Below are 22,774 nucleotides of genomic sequence, written 5' to 3' on the forward strand. Positions count from 1 at the left end.
CTTAACCTGCTGTGCCACAAGGGAACTTCCTGATTCTTAGACTTTCGATCACTAGAAACCTGAAATTTACTGACAAGGATTTAGAACTGCCCACAAGCTATATTTTTAAGGAAAAAGTGTAGACCATAGAATGTTGGCCATCATTTTTTTTTTTCCTTTTGCTTTTATTTTATTATTTTTTTTTAATTTAATTTTTTTTTTTTTTTTTTTTGGTTTTTAGTGCCACACCCATGGCAGATGGAAGTTCTCAGGCTAGGGATCAAATCAGAGCTGCAGTTGTAGGCCTACACCACAGCCACAGCAATGTGGGATCCGAGCCGCATCTGTGACCTACACCGCAGCTCACAGCAACACCAGATCCTTAACCCAATGAGCAAGGCCAGGGATCGCACCTAAATCATCATAGTTACTAGTCGGGTTCTTAACCTGCTGATCCACAATGGGAACTCCCCATCATATTTTTTTTTTTAACAAGAAAATATGTACTTAAAATGCTTGTCCATACACAGACTCTTCTAGAAGGATGCACAAGAGACTGGCCATGATGGTTACTTTCAGGCTTGCAGAGCAGGGGGAGCTCAGGCTAGGAGGGGGCGGGGCTTATGTTACACCTCAAATGCCTCTGACTTTTTTTTTCTGTCTTCCGAGGGCTGCATTCAAGGCATATGGAAATTCCCAGGCTGGGGGTCAAATCAGAGCCGCAGCTGCTGGTCTACACCACAGCCACAGCAACACCGGATCTTTAACCCACTGATTGAGGCCAGGGATCAAACCTGCCTCTTCATGGGTACTAGTCAGATTTATTACCACTGAGCTACAATGGGAACTCCTGACTTCTTTTTTTTTTTTTTAATTATAGTTGATTTACAATGTTGTGTCAATTTCTGCTGTACAACAAATGACCCAGTTATACATGTACATACATTCTTTTTCTCATAAAATCTTCCACCAGAAACCCCTATCAATGTCCCACTTTTATGCCCCCAGATAATTAACAGTTGAAAAGAAAATCTCCAATGAGGTATTCAGACTTAAAAGGCAGGCAATCTGAAATGTTTCTAACATATGACAAAGCTTTATGAATTTTAAAAAACTGTTGAAAGGAAACCTGTACTTATTATAGAAATATTTCTTTTCATGGTAATGGAGGCTGAAGTTAGGCTGTTAATTTGCAAGCTAACTGGTGTTTTCTTTTTAAAAAAATTTTTTAAGCTTTTTGACCATGCCCATGGCATGCGAAAGTTCCCAGGCCAGGGATCAAACCTGAGTCACAGAAGTGACAGCATCAGATACTTAACCTCCAGGCCACCAGGAAACTCCCAAACTGGTGTTTTCTGTATTGAAGTATGACAGGCAAGAATGTCTGAAGGTGCAGCGTCACAAACCAGCATCCTTGGGTTCCTACCAGCTATAACCTGGGCCATTTGATGTCTTAGTTTCCTCTCTCAAAGACACAGTCATGATAACAATACTTCCCTCCTTGTATTGTCATGGAGATTACATAAAACATGGAAAGCACTTAGTGCTTGGAATATAGAAAATACTATAAACTGGGTCACTTTGCTGTACAGTGGAAATTGACCCAACATAGTAAATCAACTATAATTTTAAAAAAAGAAAATACTATAATAAACATTAGGGGGTTTTGAACGAGTTTTGATACTTCATTAATAACTAAAGCCCATAGTTTCCTTTCTTTTTTTTTTATTGGAGTAGAATTGATATACAACATTGTATTAGTTTCAAGTGTACAGCAAAGCAATTTAGTTATACATGTGTATTATTTTTTATATTCTTTTCCACTATGGTTTATTACAGGGGATTGGATAGAGTTCCCTGTGCTCCCAAGCCATTCCTCCCCACCCCCGCCCTTGGCAACCACACGTCTGTTCTCTATGTCTGTGAGTCTGTTCCTGTTTTGTAGATAAGTTCACTTGTGTCATATTTTAGATTCCACATATAAGTGACATCATGTGACATTTGTCTGATTTATGTCACTTTGTATGATCATCTCTAGGTTCACCCATGTGGCTGCAAATAGCATTATTTTATTTTCTTGAGTTCACCCTTGGTGAAACTTCTGTGTTGTGCCTCCATGGATTTTGATCAAAGCATGATGACATGTATCCACCATCATAGCATCATACAGAATAGTTTCACTGCCCGAAAAATCCTCTGTGCTCTGTTTAGTTATCCCTCCCTCCTAACCCCTGATTTTTTTTGCTGCCTCCAGAGTTTTGCCTTTCCCAGAATGTCGTAGAGTTGGAATCAAACATTGCGTAGCCTTTTCAGATCAGCTTCTTTCACTTAGGAACATGCACTTAAGGTTTCTCCATGTCTTTGCCTGGCTGATAGCTTATTTCTTTTGACCACGCACTTTTTAACATTTATGTATGTATGTATGTATGTATGTATGTATTGGCCACCCCAAGGCATATAGAGTTCGCAGGCCAGGGATCAGGTACAAGCCATACTATGCCACAGCTGTGGCAACACCAGACCCTTTAACCCGCTGTATTGGGGCCAGGGATTGAACCTACATCCCAGTGCTCCAGAGATGCCATTGATCCTGTTGTGATACAGCGGGAATGCTCTGTTTCACAGACTTCTATATGCTGGGTCCTCAGGAGTGATTCCAAGATAGAAACCCCTTCCTTGCTCTGTGGGAGGGGTCCCCAGGGGTCCTGAAGGTGGCAGAGGCCACATGGAGACTGAGAGCAGTGACGATCTAGAAACCAGTCGAGGAGATTTTCAGTGATCTATCAGCCAGTCAGGGCATTGAGCATGTAGCAGCCCTGGCTCTCTTGCTTTCCTCATTTCAGGATCCATCCTGGATCCCTCCACATCAGTAGGCAGAGGACCTGTTCACCGCTTTCTCTACCTGTGTCATGTCTGCAGCCCAGGGTGCATGTCCAGCTAGGAACGATGTCATTCAGAAGAAGGGTCACAGGCCCGCTAGGGCAACATGGCCCCCAGGTGGTCTGTGCCAACAGGGAAATACAGGGCAGAGTCAGGGAGTAGGCATTGCATCCTGTTCCCGTCAGGATCTCTCTGCCTCTTCTCTTCTTACTGAGGAACTTCTGATAAGACTGAAAAGGAGGGCATTGTTATTGCAGTATTGTATTCACAGTGCTTCTGGAGTAGTTACTTCATGCCTCAGTGATATATTAGTATGTGTAATCATTATTCCTAGAACCTTATTTATGTGTTTAATATCCATTTGTATGTATGCTATATTTACAACCAAAAAGAAAAATGAGGTAAAAAATATTTTTAAAGATTAATGTGTGTGTGGCTCTTTGTGGTTAACAGGAACCAACACCTCCATCGCCAAAGGAATGAATCACTAATGGTGGATTTTCTAAATAAGGGTGGAAGAAGTAATAGCATTTTCAGTTTCCTCCCTTGGCCCTGGCTCACTGATCCCAACATGTGGGTCACCCTCAGCGTCAGTGTGCATCTTCAGGATCAGGCAGAGCTAGATGTGCAAGAGACTAATCAGAGGAAAGAATAAAGTAGAGAGGGAGTGGGAGTTAGCAGGGCGAGCTTCAGAATGTGATGTGGGTCTGATCCCTGTGAAAGGAGAAGGGTGGGGACAAAGAGAAGACAGGAGGACCCTGCCTGCAGCAAAGCTCAGAATCCTCTAGCAGTTGAGCAGACGGAAAGCTTACACTAGGTGGAAATGACCACCTTTTGCTGTCACCATGCTCGGACACTGGCTGGCAGATGCTGGGGGCCATGTAAGGCAGAAGCTGTCAGCAAAGACATTCCTTATGGTGGTTCCCAATGAAGGGGGATCTGAACAGTGCTCCTCACGGCTGCTGTGCATCTATTCTGCTGCCCTCATCTCTACCTTTCTAGACTGTAAGGTAGAGAGTGGTCGATAGCTTTATTGAGTGTCTGCTGTATGCATGCAGAAGCCTCAGACTGCCCATATATTCACTCATTTACTCAAGCCATGAAGCCGGTACTATTATCCTACCCCCATTTCGCAGATAAGGGAATCAAGGCACAGAGAGGTTAAGTGATTTGCCCAAGGTCACACAGCCAGTGAGTGAAGGAGCTGGAATAATGTAAAACCAGAACATCTGGATCCAGAGCCTAATGACCCTAGACAACCTTGGGATTTATCCAGAAGGAAAAACATGCACAGGCCCCTTCAGGCCAGAAGAGTCTCACTGCCCTGTAGAAATTCTGAACAAGTTCTACTGGTTTCTTCTAACCCAAATGTGGTTTCATTGCCCTTATTTAAAAGGAGTTAGTTCCATTTACACATAGTGATGATAGTTTTCCATCTCTGATAGTAGCACAAAGTTTTTTTTAAGTGAAAAGGAATTGATTCTTAAAGTCTAGTTATTAACGGGCAGGCTGGGAGTTCCCGCTGTGGTGCAGTGGGTTAAGAATCCAACTGCAGCAGCTCAGGTCCCTGCTGAGGCGAGGGTTCGATCCTGGCTGGTGCAATAGGTTAAAGGATCAGGCATTGCTGTAGCTGCAGCTTCCATTCAATCCCTGGTCCAGAAATTTCCATATGCCTTGGGAGGGGGAGGGCAGCTACCTTGATCCACAGACTTCATCACCTGCGTGGGAGGGTGCATGCGGTTTATGAATCACAACCAGAAAACCAGTTCTTTCCCTGTATTTTTGTAGGCATCTTTTGTATTTACTCATTCTCATTTATAACCAGAAAGTTGCCAAAGGACTTGGATTGCAGTCAGCATATTTCCTCCAATTTCTCACTATCAGTACAAATGCTGTTCTCCCTGGAGTATCACTTTCCTGATAAATGGATGGAGGGATTGCGCTGCTCTGGCTTAGGGAGAAAAACAGCATGAAGTAATGAAATGAGCAAGGATGCCAGGGCCGGGAAAACCTTTGGGTCGGATCCCATATCTGCGATGTAGTGGCTGACATTGGAAAACGTGTGTGATTCTTCATGGCCGTGAGGACTTCCTCCCTCAGACAATTCTCTCATCTGGGTTTGGAGGCTGCTTGCATCACTGATTCTCTCCCTCTGGCAATTCTGCCTTTTCAGAGGTTGCAAATCCAAGGGCTGGTGACGAGACAACAGGGGATGGTGGGGACCCTGTGAACAGGAGAATCCTAGGAATGGTAGGAGAGTGGAAGTGGCTTGTAGCAGCCAGCAGGACCCAGTTTTGCTTGTCTCTTCCCAAATCTGCATTCAGTGACTTTAAGTTGGTAGCATGAAATTAGGAGCATTTCTATTAAAACATGCTTTAAATGAGGCTCGTCTTTATTTTACAGAGAGCTGGTGGTTACATTTACCAGCAAACCATTGCCCAGGGAAAGTCACTTCTCAGATGACCATTGCCTTGAGGGGATGTGACTCAGTGTTGACAGATTATTAGTCTTCCAGGGACAGAGGTCTGGCTCTGTCATCTTCTGGCTGACATAAATATGTTCAAGACAAATAAACCATGTCTCGATTTCCCCATCTATAAATTGGGGATAGTAATCATTCTTACCCGGAGGCAGAGCTGTCATGAAACCAATGCATCTTAAGCTTGAGGTCCCTTCCCTTCCCCAGACTCCTTTCCAAGACCTAGCACAGACTGTAGAAATGTCGTGTCCTTGATTTGTACTATTTAGTAATGAGGGCCCCAAATCATCTAGAATTTCTGGCACAAAGGGGGATGTGGTGAAGCAAAGTGCTGAACAGGTAGGGAATGGGAAACTGGGACAAGGATGCTGCACTCCTGAGACACCCCCATGAGAGCCCAGAAAGAGGGCTCCCTTAGGGCAGGCGACACAGCCAAGCCTGGAGCTAGGCTGATGCCCATCCTAGGGCCTGAGAACAGAGAATTGGTTCAAGGTCAGCTTTACATTTTCCAAGTGTATTTTCTTGTTTTGGTTTGCACAACAAACCACAGTGCTGTGGGTTGACTGGGCCCAGTGAGGCAGTTTCCATTTGATGACCTCATGTTGTTGCCATCAGGGAGGTGCCTGGAAGGAGTTATCTGAACACTGAACTGTGCTGACATCCAAGATGGCGCACCCATGCACATGGCAACAGATGTATGTGGTTAGCTCGGAGCCCAGTGTGAGCTGTCGACTGGAGGGTCCACAGGCGACCTTCCCTCTGGCCTGGACTTCCTAGGACATTGCACATGGGTTCTGAGAGGGGGTATCTTAAGGGCAAGAGTTCCAAGAATCCCAGGTGGAAGGCTTCTCACAATCTGGTGTCAGACATCACAGGTGGCCACTTGCATTGCATTCTCTTGGTCCTTGAGGCCAATCCAGATTCAAGGAGAGGAAGTAAAGCTCCACCTCTTCAATGGGACATGGCAAGGCCCCCATGGAGAAAGAACACGTGAGCTGGGAGAGATAGTGGTGGCCACCTTTGAAAATACAGTTTGCCACGTTCTTTCATTTTTTTGAGTCTTAAAGTTCTCAACCCCTGAAAAAGGCAATGTCATCACACTAGCCTCACAGGACTGCTGGGAAGAGCAAAAGGAGATGGTAGAATCCTCAGGGCATGCTTCTCCATATGTAAAACCTGCATTAGAGCACGGGGATTATGCACAAGGACACTCATCACTGCATGGTTTTCAAAAGCCAAAGATGGAAATATGTAAATGCATCTTCATTGACATAGTTCCCTCCTTTGTAAAATGGAGATAGTTCTACCAGGTGGGGCAGAGGATTTTGTGCTCTTCAAAAAAACCATTTAAGAAATGATTCCCAACAGTCTTAAGTGAGGGTGACTTTGCAGCCCAGGGGACGTTTGACAATGTGTGGAAACAAGTTTTTGTTTTATTATTATTATTATAGCTGATTTACAATGTTCTGTCAATTTCTGATGTACAGCAGCAAAGTGACCCAGTTATACATACATATGTGTGGGTGTGTGTGGGGGGGGTGTGTGTGTGTGTATTGGATTGGATGTATAGTTCCCTATTCTATACAGCGGGATCTTATTGCTTATCCACTCCAAATGCATTAGTTTGCATCTACTAACCCCGCACTCCCAGTCCACCCCACTCCCTCCCCTTTCCCATTGGCAACCACAAGTCTGTTCTCCATGTCCATGAGTTTGTTTCCTTCCTGTAGACAGGTTCATTTGTGCCACACATTAGATTCCAGACATAAGTGATATCATATAGTATTTTTCTTTCTCTTTCTGACCTATTTCACTTAGTATGAGAATCTCTAGTTCCATCCATGTTGCTGCAAATGGAATTATTTTGTTCTTTTTATGGCCAAGTAGTATTCCATTGTGTACATGTACCACATCGTCTTAATCCATTCATCTGTTGATGGACATATTTAGGTTGTTTCCATGTATTGGCTATTGTGAATAGTGCTGCAGTGAACGTAGGGGGGGCATGTATCTTTTTGAATGAAAGTTTTGTCCAGACATATGCCCAGAAGTGGGATTGCTGGATCATATGGTAGTTTTATATTTAGTTTTCTGAGGGACCTCCATACTGTTTTCCATAGTGGTTGTACCAGTTTACATTCCCACCAACAGTGTAGAAAGGTACCCTTTTCTCCGGAGACAAGTTTTGTTGTCACAGCTGGAGGGAAGGTTGGCATCTAGTGGGTGGAGACCAGGGATGCTGCTAAACCCCTTACTGTGCCCAGAACAGCTCTTTGCAGCAAAGAAGTATCCGGCCCCAGATGATAATAGTGCTGAGGCTGGCCTGGGGCAGGAGCTGCTTGGATTGGTCATTATTAAAAGTCTTTTCTGACAGAATGCTGAATGGCAACTCTGATAAGACAACGGTGATCTTGTGACCCAGGCCTTGGGGTGGATAATTTGAAGAACTAAGAGAGAATGTTCATTGAATGTGTTATTCCTTCTGACCAAGGAGAGAATGAAAGTGGGAATAGAGGGTGGTGTAAAAATGTTGTTTTGATTTTAAAATAACGGAGCTTCTTGGGAACTTAAATTTAGGTTTCTGGAGGAGAAAAAAAAAAATAGGCTATCTAGTATAGATGATTCTAAAGACACCAGAATAGCCCTGTTCAGTGTCATAAAAAAGAAGCCCATTGTGGTGACACGGAAGGGGTCCCATCTGCTCCTTATAAAAAAGGTTCTTGAAACCTAGCAAGACTCTGCAGGGCCTTCCTGGGGGCAGACCCCGCAGTATCCCCTGTCTCTTGTTTGTAGAAAAGCTTTAGCCTCCTAGCCCTTCCCTGAGTTCCAAAGAGCAAATTTAATCAGAGACGGAAAAAAAATATAGAAGCGAAGGAAAACAGTCAAGCAAGACAAAATAATAATGGTTTAGGCATTAAACAAAGCCAAGGACCTTTAATTCCTTCTCAGGGGGCTATAGATAATATCCTGAGCCATGTCCTTACTAAAACCCTCACCAGGTGGAGGAAGTTGACTGCATGCTGACCACCAATTACTGAAATTCCTCAAAAATCATCCTGTTACTTCATCACCAAACAATCCATGAGCTGATCAGGTACCCTGCAAATTTCACCCCCAATATTGCTTTTTAACTCCTTCCCTAGGAGTTCCTTTTGTGGCTCAGCAGGTTAAGAACCCGACTCAGTGTCCCTGAGGATTTGGGTTCAGTCACTGGCCTCACTCAGTGGGTTAAGGATCTGCTGTTGCTGCAAATTCTAATGCAGGTCACAGATGTGCCTCAGATCCTGCATAACCGTGACTGTGGTGTAGGCTGGCAGCTGCAGCTCCAATTAGACCCCTAGCCTGGGGACTTCCATATGCCCCAGCTGCAGCCCTGAAAAGGAAAAAATAAAAATAAAATCCCTTTCCTAAAAGCCATCGGAGAGTTCGAGTCTTTTGACACAAGCTGCCTGTTCTCCTTGTTTGGTATCTGCAATAAACTCTGTGCTCTCCTTCACCGCAACCTGGGGTCAGTAGATTGGCTTTCCTTTGCATTGGGTGATCAGACCCAAGTTCAGTTCAATAACACTCTCTGCTCTGCCTCAAGGAGCATTGGTAGCCGACATCCTCAGCTATTTTTTAGCTCCTTGGGTCCCCTCAGTTTCAAGTTGAGTCACTTCTTGGGGGAGTCCCAGATGCTAAGACAAGGGTATGAGGGTCTGGCCATTTTCACCAAAGCAGGGCTTCTCCACTGGGCATCTGCTCTTGGCTTTGAGCCACTCAATTGAGCTGGGAGAAATGTCGTCGGGTCTGCATCTGATATGAGAGCCTTACTGCCCATCCTTATTCCTTCAAAGATGTCACTGCCTAATTAAACTTCTGTCCTGGCATCTGCTTCTCATGATCACATCATCTCATGTAAGGAGCAGGAGGGCCACCTCCAGAGCCAGCATGGCTTGGATTCAAATCACAGATCTAATACTTTCTAGCTGTGCAAACTTAAACTCATCTCATCTCATTGGGATTAAGTTTTCTTATCTGTACCGTGGGTATCACAATAATTCCTTGCCTTGGGGATGCTGTCGGAATGAAACTAGTCCTTGCATTTGGACCTTTGGAAAGGTACCAGGTAACAGAAGTCCCCAATTCTGGCTTTAATGGTCACCAATAGATGAAGCTCCTCCCTCCACCCTGGAAGCCAGCTGTCCCCTGTGCTACCTGCTAACCTCCCCTTCATTCAAGCTGGCCATTTCTTCCTCAAGTAGGAAAACAATCTCTAGAGATTGGCTTGAAGGCTCTATCAGTCTGTTAAGGATGCCATAACAAGATAATACAGACCAGGGGGTTTAGACCACAGGAGGTGGTCTCACATCCTAGAGGCTGGAAGTCCAAGATTGAGGTGTCAGCAGGGCAGGTTTCTCCTGAGGCCTCTTTCCTGGGCTTGTAAGAGACCAGTTTTTCGCTGTGTCCTCACATGGTCTTCCGCAGTCCATGAGCACCCAGAAGACTCTCCCTGTGTCCTAATCTCTTTCCACCTGAACGGCCTCCTTTTAATGGAACAGGCTTTGTAAAGACCCCGTGTCCTGATGAAGTCACTTTCTGAGGTCCTGGGGTTTAGGCTTCATTATATAAATCTAGGGGGACACAGTGCAGCCTGCAAAAGAGTCAACTGATGCTCAAGTCAGCTCTTTTTTTTTTGTTGTTGTTGTTAAAGTAGAGTTGATTTACTATATTGTGTCAATTTCTTCTGTATTGCAAAGTGACCCAGTCATACATACATATATACATTCCTTTTATCATTATTCTCTTCTTTCATGTTCTATCCCAAGAGATTGGATATAGTTCTCTCTGCTATACAGCAGGACCTCATTGCTTTTTTTTTTTTTTTTTTTTTTTTTTGGCTGTGCCCATGCCATATAGAAGGTCCCAGGCCAGGGGTCGAACCCATGTCACAGCAGTGACAATGCCAGATCCTTAATCAGCTGAGCCACAAAGGAATTCCTCAAGTTAGCTCTTAAGCTCTCTGCACACCTGGCATCTCCATCAACCTCAGTATCAGCCTTAGGACCCCTGTGGCACATCTGTGGATCCCTGCCTCGGCTCTTCCTCCTCCACTGTGTTATAAAACTTGCTTTTCTCTTGACATAAAAGTGTCTATTTTATAATAACAGATACCACTGAGGTAGGTAATGTCATCTCCCAATAAATTAGCCTGGTGCAATGAGCTTTGTAAATTCTCTTCCAATGAATGTACCCAGTGTAATATGTCTGCCATGGCGATAGGACACCGTGCCTCGTTTTCTCTTCTGAAACTTGGAGTAATGGCACATTCCTAATAGACTTATTGTGAGGATTAAATGAAATGATAGCTAGCAAAGCACATGGCATATAGCAAACACTTAATAAATACTAGCTGCTGCTTTTCTCATTACCGCTATTATTAACGGTATCATTTTTGATGAGATAAAGACTCATCTCAAGGAAGTGATACCTAGCTTGAGAATCAGATGCAAATATTCCTGCAAGCTGTCTCCTTTTGCCAAATTTAAAGGGAAGGGGGATGGAATTTTAATATCCTTAGCTCTCACTCTTGGGGGAAAAAAATAGGAAAGAGAAAAGTATCAGAAGAACATAAATTTTACCATGAATGTTGGTGATATTTAAATAAGATTTAAACTCATACAGCATTTAAACAGAAAAGAAGGAAATGGCATTAAATTCACCTAAGTGCTGGGTTATGCACACTGGAGGCAGACACATTAACTACATCCCCATCATGGAACAGTGCAGCCAGCTGGAAATGGATTACAAAAGGGGTTCAAGGGTTTTCATAGATCCCTCCTTCAAACCTTCAGCACTGTAAAGTGGTAGTTAATAAATTACCAGATGTGTACAGTCAGTTGTATTTTAACAAGAGGGAATGAACAGGTCTTGTCAGCTCACCTAGACAGTCCCATTTCTCTGCTTCCTCTCTTTGAGGGAGTGTGTAATTTTTTTTGTTTTGTTTTTTTGCCTTTTCTAGGGCCACCCCTATGGCATATGGAGGTTCCCAGGCTAGGGTTCTAATCAGAGCTGTAGCCACCGGCCTACGCCAGAGCCACACCAACTCGGGATCCGAGCCTCATCTACACCTTACACCACAGCTCATGGCAATGCCAGATCCTTAACCCACTGAGCAAGGCCAGGGATCAAACCGGCAACCTCATGATTCCTAGTCAGATTCATTAACCACTGTGCCACATCAAGAACTCCAGGGAGTGAATAATGTTTAACACTCAAATGCAATGGCAGGGGAGATGGAGGGGTAGATGGATGAAGGGCTGGATCTGCCCCATTGGCTCTTGTAGGAATACGTGTCACCTCATCTGTCCTGGACAGACACCCAGGATGCGGTCAGGGCCCAAGTCTGCCCTTGGGGGAGCAGGCTGAAGGTCAATCAGTTTTAAGTCAGGAGATCAGGCACCGTGTGCCTGAGATTCGTTGTAGAAAGAAGACCCTCCCCTGGGAAGAAAGGGGGTGAGAGCGAGGGAGCAGGACAGAGCAGAGGGAGAGGGGGGCCAGCATGGCATATCAGGTTCCTGTGGCCACTGTCAAAAGTGACCACAGGCTCAGGGTCTTAAAACCACAGAAATGCCTTCTCTCGGTGTCCTGGAGGCCAGAAGGCTGATGTCGCTCTCTGTCAGGGGCTCTAGAGGGACTGTTCCGGCGGCTCCTGGCAGTCAGCATTCCTTGGCTTGTGACCGCCTCACGTCTGCCTGACCTGCCTCCTCTCCATGTGGCCAGCTCTTCTTTTACTGTCCAGCCTCCCTCTGCCTCTCCTGGAAGGATATGGACACTGGGCTGGCATTTGGGGCCCATCATCAGGAGGATCTCATCTCAAAATCCTGAACTTCATTGCATCCACAAAAACGCTTTTTCTTTCTTCTTCTTCTTCTTTTTTTTTTTTTTTTTTTTTTTTTGGCTTTTTGCCATTTCTTGGGCTGCTCCCGCTGCACATGGAAGTTCCCAGGCTAGGGGTCGAATTGGAGCTGTAGCCACCGGCCTACACCAGAGCCTCAGCAACATGGGATCCAAGCCGCGTCTGCAACCTACACTGCAGCTCATGGCAACGCCGGATCCTTAACCCCACTGAGCAAGGGCAGGGATCAAACCCGAAACCTCCTGGTTCCTAGTCGGATTCGTTAACCACTGAGCCACAACCGGAACTCCACAAAAAAGCTTTTTCTGTAGAAGATGCCGTTGATGGGTTCCAGGGATCAGGAATCTCCAGTGAAGCAGTTCCCACCAGCCAAGGGAAGTTTCCAAAGTTCCCTCCCCCTCCCCCCCTCCTCTCCCCCCTCCTTCCTCCTTCTCTTTTCCCTCCACCTCCTCCTTCACTTCCCCTCCTTCCCCCCCTCCTTCCCCTTCTCTTCCCCCTCCTCCCTCTTCCTCCTTTCCCCTCTCCCTTCCCCTCCCTCTCTTCCTCCTCTCCCTCTTCTTCCCCCTCCCCTCTCCTCTCCCCTCCTGCTGCTTCCTCTGAACAGACTCCAAAGTATTTGGAAGCAGCAGGAGACCAGGAGCACTCACAAGGCAGTGGCAGCCACAACTTGCAGCAGCCAGGCTAAGCCACAACCCACAGTGCAAGCTCCTGACGGCTCCCAGGCTGGAGTCCCCTCCATGTAAGGATGGTAACACGCAGGTCCCTGGGGGACCAGAGTCTCAAAAGCACCCGATTCAGGAGCATCAGTGCCCCCAGGCAGGTGTCATGCCCCCGACCTCCCCGGCACCTAGGCTCAGTGAAACCCATTACTTATCACCAAAGTCTTTGCCGCAGGAGCCCTCAGTCTTTATATTCTACTCAAATCCTTCTCCAGCTTCACCTCAACCCTCTTCCAAAGTGCAGCCTGCAAGGCAGTGCATCTTTCTTCCTTGACTTTTATTTATTTTGCTTGTGTGCAGTTTTAGTCATTTCTAAGGTCATGAGCATGAGGCAGGGAGGTTCCAAGAGCTGGCATTCACGGATGATCTGTGTGTGGACGGCTTAGGGCAGAGACCTCTGCCCCCACCCCGCCCATTCCTTTGCAGACCCCAATTACATTCTGGACTCGTTTTGTGTTTGCAAGAATTAGGATCTTCCCATCTTCCTCATTATCTTACCTGTCCTCATATATCTTATTCACCCGGCCCTAGCCTGCTAAATCCATGAATTCGGTACATTCTAATTTTTTTAATTTATTTTATTGAAGTATGAAATCATGCCATTTGCAGCAACATGGATGGACCTAGAGATGATCATACGGAGTGAAGTAAGTCAGACAGAGAAAAATACCATGTGGTATCGTTTACATGTGAAATCTAAAATACGACACATATGAACCTATCTACAGAACAGAAACAGACTCACAGGCGTAGAGAACAGACTTGTGGTTCTATTTTTATCAATTCAGTAATCAGACTATGTCCGTGCATGTTGGTGCCGTCAGAATTATCTCCACCAACATGAGGTAATGGATCATCCTACACATTAGTGACTTTGAACAAGAAAGGTGTATCTGTCACCCATGTCGCCTGTCCTTGAGGCTTTTTTGGGGGGTTGTGTTTGTCACAGGCACTCAGGAGGCCAGGCTGGCCAGGTAGCCACTGCCTGCCCCATTGCCAGTCCCCATGGTAGGGGAAGAGGGACCTCTGGAAGGTCCCGCATAGGAAATTCAATGTTCCCGCAAGGAGGTGCCATCTCTCGCTCTTGTTCACAGCTCCCTGTCAAGACAGGCAATCCCTGGGAGTTCGCTGGTGGACTAGCAGCTAAAGATCCAGCGTTGTCATGGCTGTGGTGCAGGTTCAATCCCTGGTCTAGGAACTTCTGCATGTCATGGGCACAGCCAAAAAGAAAAAAAAAAGAAAAAGACCAGCAATTCTTGTCCAATGACAGGTGAGCTAGAAGGACAGTCCTACTATGTCACCAGAGAAGAACCAGATGTGGTTGGCAAACAGGGTTGATGCCTCCACTCACAAAGCATGAACAGCAGGACTGGGGCTAGACATTAGCAAATGCACTTGCTGTTCTTATTACCTGATATAAATACACACACACACACACAAACACACACCACTGTCACCACCACTCCCACCCCCACCATCATTACCAGTATCACCCCTGCCACTACCACCACCAGCGTCAGCAGCAGCACCATAATCACCACCATCAGCAGCATCAACAGCAGCTTCTCCATCTCAGTTCTCTGCTCAGTGGACACAGCATAGCTGTTCCGAGTCCCTGGCGTCAGCTGCCTCCACGTATTTCCGCTAAGATGACACTGCTTAGGTGTCAAGCCCTGCTCTCCCTCTGCTTTCCTTCCTCCCACTTTTCACCAATGTCTAGCTCCCACTTTTTCTTAGTACCTTGAGGAGAAAAACAGAGTTCCAAAACAGAAAACAAAATGCACGAAGACTTAGTTTTAAACTCAGGACTATGCCTAGCACACCTGGCATCTGCCTCTTTCAGCAGGAGTAAGGGGGCAAGCCTGCCCACGACAATCACCAGGCTCCTTGTTTGACAAGAGGGTCCAGAAAACTAAAAATCATGAAACAGCTTCTTTTTCTGAAAGCAAGTCCTATCAGTATTTCCCTTTTCATTCCCTCTCTCTCGATTATCTGTGACAATTCAGCCTAATTCAGAACTGAAAGACTTGAAAAGAAAAAGCCAGAGTTCCAATCATGGCTCAGCAGGTTAAGGATCTGGCCTCGTCTCTGTGAGGATGTGGGTTTGATCCCTGGCCTCACTCAGTGGGTTAAGGACCTGGCATTGCCACAAGCTCTGGCGTAGGTCGAAGTGGCAGCTCAGATCTGGCATTGCTGTGGCTATGGCTAGGCCGGCAGCTATAGCTCTGATTCGACCCCTAGCCCAGAAACTTCCGTGTGCCACAGGTGCGGCCCTTAAAAAAAAAAAAGAAAAAGCCTAAGATTCAAGACTCACCAGCCCTGAAGAAAGGACTGTCGCCACGACACAAATTATAATAAAGCCACCCAGGCAGGTTCCATCCTGCTTTGCAGTCAAATTTAAGTATTTCTGCTGCTGGCAGACGCTTAGACACCTGCAGCTCATACATGGACCCAGGTCCGCATATCCCTCCAAGATACTGACAATGCACTGGACGCCAACCCTCCTGGCACCCCTCTGGGTGTGCTGCACCCCTGCTGCCTCACCAGGAAGATATAAGAGGCTGTCATCAACGATCTTTTTTTTTTTTTTTTTTTTTTTGCTTTCTAGGGCCTCCCCACGGCACATAGAGGTTCCCAGGCTAGGAGTCAAATCAGAGCTGTAGCTGCTGGCCACAGCCACAGCCACAGCCACAGCAATGTTAAATCCAAGCCTCGTCTGTGACCCACCTATATCCCAGCTCACAGCAATGCCAGATCCTTAACCCACTGCACAAGGTCAGGGATCAAACCCGTGTCCTCATGGATGCTAGTCAGATTCATTTCCGATGGACCATGATAGCAACTCCCTATAATCTTTTTTCTTTTTTGGCTGCCCCACAGTGTAAAGAAGTTCTCGGGCCAGGGATCAAATCTGAACCATAGCTGCAAACTACACCACAGTTCAGCAACACTGGATCCGTAAACCCACTGCACCGGGCCAGGCATCCACCCTGCATCCCTGCCACTGCAGAAACTCCATTGCACCACAACAGGAACTCCCTTTTTTTTAATGGCCACACCCGTGGCGTATGGAAGTTCCCAGGCCAGGGATTGAATCCAAACCGTAGTGCAGACTATGTGACCTACACCACAGCTGAGACAACACCAGAACCTTAACCCACTACACCTGGCCGGCAATCCTGGCACCTCCACAGCGACCTGAGCCGATGCAGTGAGATGCTTAACCCACTGCACCATAGCGAGAACGCCTCAGCAATTCTTTTTTAAACGTTCGAACAACCTAGTAATTTCTGCCTTGCTTTTTTTCATGCCCTTCTAAGTGCTGGAGGGAGGTTTTGCATCCTTTAAGACAGACTTCGGGAGAGCATTAGGGCAGGAGTGAGGCCCGTGCCAGAGAGGGAGGCAGCTGGGGGCTGATGGGTTGAGTATGGTCTTGGCCGCTTTGCAGCTGTGTTTGGCCTTGGGGAAATGTTCCTTAATGTATCAGACCCCAGGTTGATCCTCTGTGAAGTGACAGCAATGGCCCCTGCCTCCTGGGTTGTTGTGACCACCAACAGGGGTCACATATGTGACATGCTCAGCCGCTCGGCCGGGCACAAGGTAGATGCTCAATAAACCCAGCAGCTCGCTCCTGCCTACCCCCCACCCTGAGTTCAACCAGCCAGGCCCCAGAACAAGGAGGGCACCCTCACGGCCTCTGTGTCCATCCTCCTCCACCTCTCTGCACCCCCTGGTGGCTGCTGGGAGTAAGGACCACAGATGGGGTAGCTTGAAACCACACTTCATTTTCCCACGGTTCCAGAGGCCAGAAGTCCAACATCAGTTTCCCAGGGTGGCAGTGCGCCTCACTTCCTCCTGAGGCTCTAGGAGAGAATGCTCCTGCCTCTTCTGGCTCTTAGAGATGCGTGCCCTGGGGTCCTTGTCCCCTCCCTCTGTCCTCAAAGCCTGGAACGTGTCATCCTGCCTTGGTGACACATAGCCATCCTCTGCCATGGCACTTGAATCTCCCTGTGCTTCTCTCCCATAAGGACATTCGGCTCGCATTCAGGGCCCACCTGAATAATCTAAGATAATCTGTCCACCCCAAGAGTCTTAATCTTACCTTCAAAGTCCTTTTTGGGCCCAAATAAGATAACAGTACCAGTTCCAGGGATTAGGACCTGATCCCTTTAGGGACCATCATTCTTTTGACTACACAGCCCCAAGGATTTGCCCCATTCTTTTTTTTTTTTTTTCCTTCTTTTTACGGCTGCACCTGCAGCATATGGAAGTTCCCAGGTAGGGGTTGAATCAGAGCTGCAGCTGCTGTCCTACACCACAGCCACAACAATGCCAGATCTGAGCCACATCTTTGACCTACACCACAGCTCATGGCAACGCCAGATCCTTTAACCTATGGAGCAAGGCCAGGGATCCAACCCACATCCTTATGGCTCCTAGTCAGGTTCTTAACCCGCTGAGCCACAACAGAAACTCCCTTTGCCCCCATTCTTGTTGAGGATGAGCACGAGCTCTGCTGGAGAGTCAGGAACCAGAGGCAAGGCAACAAGGTCCTTGCTTTGAACTTGGCTCTTCTCTCAAACGTCAGTAGAGAGGAGCAGTCTCATACACAGGCACTAATTGAGAATGTAGATTCCGGAGCCAGACCCCAGGGCCAAACCATGGCTGGCCCTGCCTGGGCGGGGGCACCATAGACAAGCTCCTGGATGCTCAGTTTCCTCATTTGGAATATGAGGTTAACAGGAATGCTCAATCCTCGGGTTGCTCTGAGGATGGACTGAGCTAACAGGTGCCTGGGTTAATGTGTCTGGATTCTCTGGAAAGCAAAGCCTGATACATGGACTTGAGGGCAGCTGGTGTATCTGGGAAGTGATGCCAGGAAGCAGAGGGAGGGCCTGGGAGGCAGGACAGGATAGCTGAATGGAAGAGAAACCACTGGGAGGTGCTATTGAGCTGGTTGCCATGGCAGCGGGCAGGCGGGGAGAATCCCATGGAGAAGTTCCGAGGAACCATGAGGAACGAAGCTCAGTATCTGCCCACACAGTGGAGATGGGAGGGTGTCAGCACATGGTTCACTGAGGACTTTCTCAGGAGACATCTGTTGGGAGTGAGGGAAGCAGGATGCAGGAAACGGGGAGAAGATGAGGCAGGACCCTTTCAGATGAAATTGAAGCTTGGCTAATCCCCGGAGGAGCTCTGGGTCGTGAACTCTACACACAGTTCACCCCTTCTTGAGGCAAACCAGAACTCATCACAGCACGGGGGGGGGGGTGGGAGGTACCTAGCACCCCAGTAACTGCAGGTACAGCTCCATCACCTAGGGGTGGTCCTCCAGAAGAGGTACAGTATAAATTGTCAGCAAAGCACCTGCAGTAAGTGGGGATGAGTGCACCCAGCCAGGCAGAGATCCCAAGAGTGGTGGCAGTGGGGGCTCCTTGGCATTTGTCGTTGCCGAGACCAGCTCAGCAGGTGAGGGCTGAAGAACGGGTGCTGTGAAACTTAAGAAAAAAGTTAACATAAAACAAGACACAGAGACATTTATCTTAATTAAAGGTGGGAACCGGGGAACTTAAGGTCTCAGGGACCAAGAGCCCCACCTCAAGAAACCACATTGCTTTTATTGTGCTCTTTGGGATTAGGTCAAGTGAGGAGGAAGCTATAGGTGCAGGGTATAGTTTTTTATTATTATTATTATTATTTTAAAAGTCATATAGCCGGTATCTGGTTAAGCTTTTATTCTGACCTTTAGGCATTTAACAGTCATTAGCATTGAGGAAGCTTGGCGTCAGCTATCTGTGCATCTACGCATAGCATCTAAATCATCATTGTGCTTCTGCAAACAGCATGCCTATCTGTGGCAACCCTGTGTGCCTAGGTTTGCGCCTCGTTCTCCTTGCTGATGCATGTTCTGCTAATGACCCCTCATAAACCACTTGGGGCCTCGAGGTTCCTCCTTCTCTTATTTTAACAGGACATATCATGCTGTGCAAAGGGCGTGCCAATCTACTCAGGTCTGGCATGTCTAGACCAGGTCTGGCATGCCTAGACCAATGCATTATGTCCTCATTCAGCTGACCACATGAATAACTTATGCCTTTGGTCTTTGTTCTTAAGCTTAAGTCATTTACCAGCACTGCCACTGTGTTTCAAGCAGGAATATGGGGTAAAGCAAAGCAGAACAAGATGGAGTTTTTAGCATAGAAAATAGAAACCGAGAAGCTAAGAAAATATTGTAGAAACATGTCTCCCAAAATGTCATCAGAAAGCAAAAACCAGGAGTTCCCCTTGTGACTCAGTGTGTTAAGAACCAAACTAGTATCCATGAGGATGCGGATTTGATCCCTGGCCTCGCTCAGTGAGTTTAGGATCTGGTGTTTCTGTAGCTGTAACGTAGGCTGGTGGCTGCAGCTCCAATTCAACTCCTAGCCTGGGAACTTCATATGCTGCATGTGAGGCCCTAAAAAGGAAAAAAAAGGGTCTACATTAGGACCCCCCAAAAGCCACAACACTTCCCTTTCCTCCTCTGCTTTTCTTTTGGGATATGATAAAAACTCAGGCATCCCCACGCCCCTGTCTCTCTTCCTTTCAGGTTTCTGACAGATGTGACTATGTCTTCGTCAATGGGAAAGAAATGAAAGGCAAGGTGAACGCGATGGTTCACTTCACCTACCAGCACCTAAGCAGTCCTCTGGAGATGACGGTGTGGGTGCCTCGGCTGCCCCTACAGATCGAGGTCTCGGACACCGAGCTCAACCAGATCAAGGGCTGGAGGGTCCCCATCATCTCCAACAAGAGGTGGGTGTGTTGGTCAAGGCTCATAGCAGAACCCAAGTCAAGTGCGCTTGGGCTAAAGGTGGAAATGCACAGGGTAGCTAACTTCAGGCATGGCTGGTTCCAGGGGTTCAGCATCTCTCTTTCCCCCTCTCAGCTCCAGTTTGCATCAGGCTTTTTCTCATGAGGTTCTGGACTTTCTCTCTGTCTTCTCTGTGACTACAGAAGTTCATCCTCTCTTCCCCAGTAATTCCTGCAAGAGTCCTGGCTTATCCTCATTTGGGTTGTGTGCCTATCCCTGATCTAATCACTGGAGGGGAGGTGGAGGGAGAGGAGGGAAAGAGGAGGAAGAGAAGGGGGTAGGGGAGAGGAGGAGGAGGGTGGAGGAAGAAGGGAAGAGGACAGAGGGAGGGGGAGGAAGAAGATGAGGGGGAGGAGGAGGCTGAGAAGGAGGGAGGGAAGGAGGGGGGGAGGGGAGGGGGAAGCAGGGCAAGTGGGGGTGGGGGAGGAGATAGAATACACTGATTGGCTGGCTAGGCTTTAGCCACAGTTCTTGGCTGGAGCCAGAAGAGCTAGAGAAAGAGGTCAACCCTGTCTGAACCAATGGATCAATACCAGGAGAGGGGAGGATTGATTCTGGAAGGGCACAGAGATCCACCAGAGAGACATCTGAACAGATGCTGCCTGATCTGGGCAGTCTTTCTGTGCCCCCTGCCCAGGAGCTCAGAGATCGCCTTCCCTTGGGGAGATGAAACCTGAAGCTCTGCACCTGTGCGCCTGGCACATCACTCTGACAGTGTTTGATGGAGTGACAAGTCCCCACCATCCACATCAGGCAAATAAATGGGCATCGTACAGAGTTGTAAGAGCTCGGGCTCTTTGTCCAGAGACTTCGTCATCTCAGAGAAACCCCTGCTTAAGGAATCGTATCCAAGTCACCCATAAAAAGTCAAAAATGAGCATGGGCAGCATTAGACAAGGAAATAGTCCTGGGGTCTGGGTACTCGGCAGGTACTAGAGAATTGGTACCCATCTGAAGGATAACTTTTACATTCCTTCCCTTGCAACCCACCTCTTTTAGTTCTTGTGACCCCTGTGGCTTCAGGAATGAAGGTTAAGATCCCCTGTCCAGTTGGAAGATGGTTTCAGTGATGACCCTTTTCTGAACCACTGGGGTTTCGGGTGTTGGGTTGGGAGAATGGATTTAAGAGGGTAGGCAGTTGCAGGAAAAGACTCAGCCAAGAATTGGCTGCATCTGATCTTGGACATCCTAGGTGCTGCTCAGCTGGGCTATGGCAGGGATGTCATGCTGAGAATCTCTGATCACTGGTATGGCCTGAGTACCAACCAGTCCGAAGGGACTGGCTTGGTCAGCAAAGCTCTCAGATGTCCCCAACGATCCCCACCTCCAGATTCACTTTGCAAAATCCCTTCGTTCTGCATATGAGCTGGACCTAGGAAGTTTCTTCCAGGGAAAGATCATGGAAACAGAGTGAGTTTGACAGGGGAGCCACTGTTCTGATGGAAACAGTGGTGCTGCTGGGAAGGGCCAACAGCACCTAACTCTTCAGATGTGGGGAGAAACTAACATCTGCCTCCTGGTCAAATCATCCTTGCCCTTTCTACACTTATTATTACTTAGAGGCTTACCTTGAGTTAAACACTCACCTCCTTTGTGCCCTGGTTTATAGGCTCTACTAGTCATCCATAGCCCGATTGTATTAATTATCTATTACTACATAATTTTATGGCTTATCACCAAATCAAGGGGCTTAAAAGAATAGCATGTGTTATCTCACAGTTTCTCTAGATCTGGAATCCAGGCGAGGATTAGCTGGGTTTCTCACAGGCTGCAATCCAGTTGTCAGCTGGAGCAGGGGTCTTACCTCCAAGCTCAGGTGGGGAAGGATTTGCAACCAAGTTCAGGTGCATGTTATCGGGCCTCAGCTCCTCACGGGCTGCGGAGATTAGCGCCCCACTTCCTAGTTGGCTGTTGAGGTGAGGGCCCCAGTTCTCAGTGGCTAGTGAGCTGAGAGCTGCATTTCCTCATTGGCTGTTGAGCTGAGGGCTCCAGTTCCACGTTGGCTGTTGGCCAGAGGCAGCATAGTTTCCAGCCATAGGATGTCCCCATGGGGCCACCCACCACGTAGCTGCTGGCTTCATCACTGGCAAGCAAGAGAGAAGAACCAAGAAAAGAGTGCTGACCAAGACAGAAGTCACAGTCTTTGAAAACCAAATCTTGAAAGCGGCATCCTGTCACTTTTGCCGTGATCGTTCATTGGAAGAAACTTCCTAGGTCCAGCTCATATGCAAAAAGAAGGAATTTTGCAAATTGAATCTGGAGGTGGGGATCGTTGGGGACATCTGAGAGCTTTGCTGACCAAGCCAGTCCCTTTGGACTGGTCAGTACTCAGGCCATACCAGTGGTCAGAGATTCTCAGCATGACCCCTGCATGTCTGTCTGAGCCCGCCTGGGGCTGTGGACTCTCCGAAGGCAGGGCTCATGCCCACTCACCCTTTGCAGCCCCTCCCATGCTTCACCCTTGACTACTGACCCCTCAAATCAGCATCTGGTAAACTGAACCGACCCTTTGACAGGCCAGCTCGGGACAGTGAGGAAGAGGACGAAGACGAGAGAAGGGGCCGGGGCTGCACTCTTCAGTACCAGCATGCCATGGTGCGAGTCTTGACTCAGTTTGTGGCCGAGGCGGCTGAGCCTGGGGCACACCTGGCCCACCTGCTGGGCTCGGACTGGCAGGTGGACATCACGGAGCTGGTAAATGACTTCATGCAGGTGGAGGAGCCCCGGATCGCCAAGCTGCAGGGGGGGCAAGTCCTGATTGGCCAGGAGCTTGGGATGACCACCCTTCAGGTAAGGAACCACCCCCTGCCACGGTGGCAAAGACTTTCTGTATCCTTGCTTCATCTCCACCCAGATGAGAACCAGCTGTTTGTCATCACTTAGAACAATAGCCATTTATAAAAAATTTTTATGAAATCTAGTTGATAGACAATGTTGTGTTAATTTCAGGTGTACAGCAAAGTAAT

General features: G+C 47.5%; 1 protein-coding gene across 3 annotated transcripts in view; it reads left to right on the forward strand.

The window, feature by feature from the left end:
• Nucleotides 1–22,774, forward strand: part of TMEM132D (transmembrane protein 132D) — a 771,513-nt gene that overhangs the window by 741,092 nt on the left and 7,647 nt on the right. For all 3 annotated transcript variants that reach the window (XM_021072330.2, XM_084994331.1, XM_084994330.1), the window contains exons 6-7: nucleotides 19,545–19,750; nucleotides 22,325–22,598. In XM_021072330.2, coding sequence (XP_020927989.1) covers nucleotides 19,545–19,750; nucleotides 22,325–22,598 — 480 coding nt within the window. The remainder of the gene's footprint in view (nucleotides 1–19,544; nucleotides 19,751–22,324; nucleotides 22,599–22,774) is intronic.

The sequence above is a fragment of the Sus scrofa genome, chromosome 14 (genome assembly GCF_054392235.1).
Source record: "Sus scrofa isolate SSC_HxYL_T2T_F1_AM1 chromosome 14, Sscrofa_HxYL_maternal_Yorkshire_Landrace_v2.0, whole genome shotgun sequence".
Classification (NCBI taxonomy): domain Eukaryota; kingdom Metazoa; phylum Chordata; class Mammalia; order Artiodactyla; family Suidae; genus Sus; species Sus scrofa.